This window comes from Anopheles arabiensis, chromosome 3 (assembly GCF_016920715.1).
Source record: "Anopheles arabiensis isolate DONGOLA chromosome 3, AaraD3, whole genome shotgun sequence".
In the NCBI taxonomy this organism is placed as follows: domain Eukaryota; kingdom Metazoa; phylum Arthropoda; class Insecta; order Diptera; family Culicidae; genus Anopheles; species Anopheles arabiensis.
Window position 1 is genome coordinate 72,726,379 of NC_053518.1, and position 7,109 is coordinate 72,733,487.

General features: G+C 41.8%; 1 protein-coding gene across 1 annotated transcript; it reads left to right on the top strand.

Annotated features, from left to right (window-relative positions):
* Positions 1-1,225: 1,225 nt before the first annotated feature.
* On the top strand, positions 1,226-5,601 carry LOC120901574. Its single transcript, XM_040309620.1, has 4 exons — positions 1,226-1,511; positions 3,294-3,489; positions 3,590-4,363; positions 4,433-5,601. The coding sequence occupies exons 3-4, from the start codon at positions 3,833-3,835 to the stop codon at positions 5,129-5,131; spliced, it is 1,230 nt and encodes a 409-aa protein (XP_040165554.1). The 5' UTR covers positions 1,226-1,511; positions 3,294-3,489; positions 3,590-3,832; the 3' UTR covers positions 5,132-5,601.
* The last annotated feature ends 1,508 nt before the right edge of the window (positions 5,602-7,109 follow it).

The window sequence follows — 7,109 nt, forward strand, 5'->3', positions numbered from 1 at the left end:
CATACAGGGGTACATTGTATTGTATGCATAGCTTGCAGGCGCATAATGCAGCGTCATCTATCTTTCTGCACCGCAAGCTGAGTGCCAGCGCCACCTATCTTTCAATGTAAACAACATTTTAGAACGCCCTCTATTAGTTAGATCTAATGCAGTAATGCAGGGTATGTTATGCAGTTTTTACAGGGTTTGTAGCTGACACGTGCTGAATTTGCATCGCAACACTTTTTCAATTCTTCCATACGAAAGTTGTTTGGAAAGTGTTGATAGTCAAATGGAATATTTATTGTGATGCAAATAAATGTGAATACGAGTAATTTTCCTAACACAATTTCAACGTAAACGGCTGTCAACTTCATTTTTTATCAGGATTGAGATTGAACATTCATTTTTCATTTGATTGTTATAATAACATGAAAGACTTTCAACGACATCTATTGCAAATTTTCCCTTCTTTATTTATTTTAACACAAAGATTTTTTCGATGGACTGATCCTCCTGAATAAAAAACTCAAAAAAAATTTATCTAAAAAATAAAGATCTATGTGCAATTGCTTGAATAACGAATGTAAATAACACCTATTCTTCTTCTTCTTTTGGCACAACAACCGTTGTCGGTCAAGGCCTGCCTGTACCACTAGTGGGTTTGGTATTTAGTGACTTACTGAATACACATAGCAGGATAGCCAGTCCTGCGTATGGGGGCATGGTCCATTTGGAGCTTGAACCAATGACGAGCATGTTGTTAAGTCGTATGAGTTGAAGACTGTACCACCAGACAGGCCCTAAAAACAGTAATATTTCTAGCTCTTATTCTTATTCTACTAGTTATCAGCCAACACTTTCAACAAATATTAATGGTGTTTCTTCAACATCGTGTAGACCACTGTGAACCATAATACTTCAGCGTTTAGCTTCAACCCTATCTACAATATCAGATGTGAATTTTTATTGGTATGCTTCTTGCGATAAAAGCTTTAAACAGTATTGCCAATATACGAATATACACTAGCTTCGATAAGCCATACGCTCGCAAACCTCAAGCAACACTGTTTTGGATGATTACATGTCTTTATCATTCTACCTTTTTCATTAAATGATGTAGGAATGGTCTAAATGAGTGGCGATATTATCAGATAACGATAACCTCTTGAACAATTCGTAACATAATCGGAGTGAAAACGATTCCCGAGTAACGACCACTCCCGAGTAAGCCCGAGTAACGACCACTTCTATAGAAACGACAAGACAAGAGGACGCATCAGGCAACATTAGCCCGTAGTGCTGGTATGAGTGATACTGGCTTAAGTGTTGATACGAAATGAATTTAATGTTTCGTGCATTTTTTAACATTTGCAAAGAATTCTGTGCAGTGCTGCGAAAACATTGAACAACAGTACGTGAAGTAAACGTTCATTACATGAAGCAGAGCAATGTGCATGATGACTTTTATGTCAACCTTTACTAAGCGTTTCATTGAAGAACGTTGTTAGAACTACCTCAACGAAAATTGTGTGAGTAAATTCTTGCTATTTTCAGGTTCAACGTTGTACCACCAGCGTTAAGGGTATGGTGGCACGTTTGGTGTAGTGATGGGAATAGTTCCGAAAATTGAGAAACGGAACCTGCCAATCAGAAGAAAAAGAACGGAACGCGGAACGCAGGTTCAAGATGACCTGCGATGGTTACGCTTTTTTCAGTTGCTCACTTTATATATGGTTAACTTGAAAGTATTCATTGAATATTGTGTAATATATTTTTGTGCAGTAATCACACAGTTTCAATTAAACAAAGCTAAATAATAGTTTACTGAATGTGTAAAACTATTATTCTACTAAAATATAAACGCTTAACTTAAGTTTTGTTGTTTTTGGTTTTACTAAAATTAATCATTATTCCCTTTTTATACTTCTAAATAAAGAAGTAAATCAGAAATTTGTTGCAACGCATATGAAATGTTGATGCAAAATCAAAAAGCTTATAAGTTTAACCGGATTTTTAAATTTCGTATGTACGGATGTACGGTGAACTACCGGTGTGAAAGTGTTCGGTAGTGCACTTTAATTGTTCATAAGAATAGCGCGGTTTCACGGAGCGATAAACGGCTTTAAAGAAATTTTTGCGGAAGGCTAAACGTGTCATGCACCCTAAATATTTAGTTGCACAAAGAAGATCTCAGGTAATAATTCAAACGAATTCATTGGAGATGCATGCGCAACGAAGCAGCTTAGCACCCAAACACATAGCAATTCATTGACTACCACAATACAGTCCAAATAACGCACCTATACTGATAACATCCATATGGCAGAAAAGAAACATTTCATTCATTGCGCTTACCTCTAGTGCAGGATTGTCTCTTTAAATTTTGGCGATTAGCTTCCCACCAATCACAAATCTCTATCCTTCTCTGGCTTCACGGCTCAGGTGTTGTACCGTTATCTCTTTGACTGAGAGAGTATGGCCTGCGCTGTTATCACTCACATAAACATAATGTGTGTGTGTGTGTCCCTACTAGAAAGAAGCAAAAGAGAAGAGAACGCCGTTCTTTACCGTAACGAAAAGAACGCTGAGTGAAACAGGTTCAGACTTTACCTGATTTCTTTGTACGTACCAAATCGGCCCATCGTATGAAAGAGAGCAGATGATCGTGCGTTCCAGACTGGATCGAAAAGAACGCTGAGAGAAACAGGTTTAAATTGAACCGGCAAACCGGCTCATCAATACAAAGAGAGTAGAATGTCTTGCGTTCTAGGCCGGATCGCAAAGAGCACTGAGAGCAACCGGCCCAGCACAGATCACAAAGAACGCTGAGAGCAGCCGGTTCAGATCGGATCGATATGATCGTTGATAACAGTCGGTTCAGGTCGGATCGCAAAGAACGGTGGGAGCAACAGGTTCAGTTTGAACCTGCTTGGGTTAAAAATAAGGATCGCGGTCCGGATGCTTGCATGCTGGAACGGATCGCACTTGGCAGGTTCAGAACGCTACGCGCATCACTAGTTGGTACTGTTTAGTTTTGTGAAACCCCCTTATCTGCACTTTATAACGTACACGCAATCGAGATCACTCTTGTGGGCTGATTTCGTTTCAGCCCCGTACCACTGCAACATGTATGAATTTCGATTAATCACAACGTGGTGACGCATCCCGGTTAGCCTAGTCCCATACTATGTATATCCAGTTCATAAATCCAACTAAATGGCTACCAATAATACATTTTTCGTCAACTCTAGCGTTCGCCATACTAACGGTCTTACAATCGCAATGAAATTTTTTTCTTATCTTCCACTCAGCACTCTAACATCTTTTTCCGGTATTATCGGCAGACTGGCAGAAGTGGAATGCGGACATAACTAAACAGTTCAACTCCAACTTAGCAAGTGTGCAAGTGAAGCTCCTAGTGCAAGCAAAAATGGGTATACGTCACCTGCACACGTTTATGGAAAAGAATGGCGGCTTTTACACTGTGAACATGGAGCATGAAATTCTGTGAGTAATCACCATGGGGCGAGAAACAAAGAATAACCTCGCTGCTAAGACATAGTTGAGGACATGTTCAGTAACAACATTTATTTCACTTACGTTCCAGAAAAGCGAAGCAATTCACCGAAAACCCTTTATCGATAATCGACATGAAGGCGTTGCACGCTATATTTAGTACCGACAAACGTAGCCTACTGTGCGGCAGTCAGTTTTGGGTAGTGGAACATATGGCAGATACGTTTTTCAAGCGCTTCACTGATGCTGGTGCTGTACTGGTATTTTATTACGACGAAACACTCAAAATGAACGATAAGAATGGATCGCTAACCAGAATGAAAAGTACGATCGGATGATCAACATACAACACAACACGTGCATCAAGTTGAAGAACGTGGCCAAACGGCACGGCAAGTTTATTGTCTCCAAGGACTTGAAATGTGATCAAGCGTTGGCGATTTACGCCACCAAGTTTAAGGCACTGGCGATCGTTACGCACGGCACCGATTTCCGCATTTTTGAGGGCAGGTGGCAGCTGTGGCACGCGAACCATATCGATGTGAACAAGTTGATTACGAAGGTCTACTGCAAGCAGGAGCTACTACGCACGCTTGGTTTGCAGTGGCGTCAGATGGCCATATGGGCAACGTTGGCTGGTAACAGTTTCTTCAAATACGACGAGCTGGTACCCTTTCTAGGCGAGTTTGGCCCAAACAATCAAAAGTTTTATCGATTGGCTGAATATGTGCGACAGTTGCCGCTGCGAAACGGAAAGCTAGATGACGATACGGTACACTCGATACTGGGGCGGGTGTACTGGAACAGACAAGTACCGCCCGAGGCTTACGAAAGGTTTCGGCAAAGTGTTGCCTTCTATCAGGTGGTACGTATGGGCGATCACCCGTTTACGTTTATTGTTTATTGGTTTATTACAATCCACCCTATCGTTCAGAATGAACCAGTGAAGGATTCGCAGCAGAACGACGATGATCCTTACGCTTACTTACCGATCATTGCACGCATGGCAGGTATACTGCTCTATCATCACAAGGACGAACGGCAGCATGTAACGCTGGCCATAAAGCGCAACCATCATGAGTCACACTCGGTCGTCACAGTTCCGGCCACGTTCCCTACTGCCATTACACCACCCCCGTTAATTGAGTTGATTTCAAAGGATGAAAGTGTACAGGCCTCGTCGCTCGAGCGTAAACTACAACTCTGGCGCTGGGTTTGTTCCGACGATTTGCTCGACGTGGAAGAGTTCAATACCGTGCCACCCGCGTTCATGTGCACGGTACTTACCCTGTACCGCTTGAGGCAGTGTGGCGCCATCCGCATATTCGAAGCGGATCTACTTTTGCTCATTGCTCAGCAGCTTTCTAAGGGTGTGTTCGATCTAACGCTAGAACCTCATCCACAGCGCCTGAATCCAAGAGCCTTTCGATTGGCATTTGTATTTCAGAATGTGTACCACCATATGGCTCGGGTGGCCAAAGTGCTTGGTCTGTCCGAAGAGTACCGATCGATGACACCATACGATGGACACCGGTTCCACAATATGTATAACGTGTGGACAAGCTTGAAAGTGGAATCAGAGTTCCAATCGATCGGCGAATGGCGTTTTTACAAGAATGCAAATAGCACATAACGTATCGACCGAATGAATCACACGTTCTAGTGTAGTTGCAAAAAACTAGAATAAAAATCTTCTAAAAAGCATGTTTTGACACCTTAAAATTTATTTTTATGTTAAATTTTTTTTTTATTTGGTTTTAAACCTTATTTTGGGATAACTGAAGAGAATATACTTTTAAAGATTATTCGTGATTTTCAAACGGTAAAAACATACATTGATGCGTAAACGTTAAACATACATTTGTTCTCTCTTGAAACTGTGAACATGAATCTGTCTGGTATTGGAAACGATTCAGTTCATGTTTCGATCCAGTAACTGGTTCTGCAGGTCCACGAACCATACCGATATTCAGATTAGAAATTCAACGAACAAATTAGTGAAAACATCCGTAGGAAGGATTCGGAAATAGAGTATGAACTACAGCTAAGTTTGCATTTAAGTTAATTTGGTCAGGTTGCAGGACTGTGCAACTTAATTTGAAAGATCCCCTTTCCTATAAAGAATACTCCGAAATTAATGACCTCGAAACCTAATTACAATGAGGTACTTCTAACGACCCCCTAACAGGCCTAACACCAAACCAATACTGGTCCTGCCAACATTACATTGCCTGTTCTGGTTCAAAAACTGCACATGACCTAATGCCGCTCCTGGACCTGATACTGAATCCATAACGGCCGAGGAATCGTTACTGAACCCACACTGGACCAGGAACCAATACTGGCCATACCGGTCCAAGGGGCTCAATAACATGCCGGTCCTGGGTTCAAGCCTAGAATGTCCATTCTAGTCCATGTATACAACACATGTACCGAAACATACTTTAAATTACCATGCTCATGCTCTATGTAAGGGGTTTCCAAACTTTTCAGTTCGCTGTTTCAGTGTTGAGGGCCATCTTTCCGTTGCCTGTTACTAATGCGAACGTTTAAATTTCGTCTTTATAGGAAAATACTAACATGATATACAAAACTTCTAAAGCTTTCCAATATTTAAGCTTGGTCTACGTCTCTGAATAGCAACAATTACATTTTCTTTAAAAATAGTCACAATAATCAACTATTTCTTTTGACCTTAACAAAGCCGCCAAGGGCCGCATAATAGGCTCCCGAGGGCCGTAGTTTGGAGACCCCTGCTCTATGCAGTGGAGCTTGCTACAATCCCGTATGCCTTGCTGCCTTAGGGTCCTTATTTGATTTCCACTTAGGTCTAATCTTTTCTCATTTGGCGCACATCTCCAGCATATAGAACAGCTCGACACGAAAGCATGTGACTGCGGCGTTACATGTCACGACATAGATCATCTTCTTCGTTTTTGCACGGAATACGAGGCTACACGACCCTCTTTGTTGGATGCAGTCGAGAAATTGGGAAGTTATCCTAGTATCCCTATCCGGGAGCCTTCTTAGGATCATATTTGAGTTTTTCAGGGCTAACGAATGAACTATGCAACATTCCTAGAGTAGTACTCTTGTGGCTTGCTGTGTATTGGTGAATCTTTGCCGTTGGCATGTACTTTCACGTTGATGGCATGGTTCGTAAGGGTGCTTTGGAGGGATTTGCTCTCTCTTTGCACATCTCTCTCTCTCTCTCTCTCTCTCTCTCTCTATCTCTCTCTCTCTCTCTCTCTCTCTCTCTCTCTCTCTCTCTCTCTCTCTCTCTCTCTCTCTCTCTCTCTCTCTGAGCATATCTACGATTTTTGCAGCAGGGTGCAGGTTGTGTATCATCGTCGTGCGCCTTACTCTTGCCATGCTGGCTCAAAGAGTTATGTTTCCCACTCATAATCCATCTATTTGTCTTTGTGCTACATGTCTAGCGATTTACGTTTGCTTGAGAAGAATGACTATAAGTGTGAATCAGTCCGGTCAGCTACAGCTTAAGACAGAAGGTCTTTGCATGGACATGGACCTTGTACAGATATGAGCTTTAAAAAAGGTCTGCAGACACAAAGCACCTCAACTCTGCTACCAGAGGCAAGAATGCGGAATGA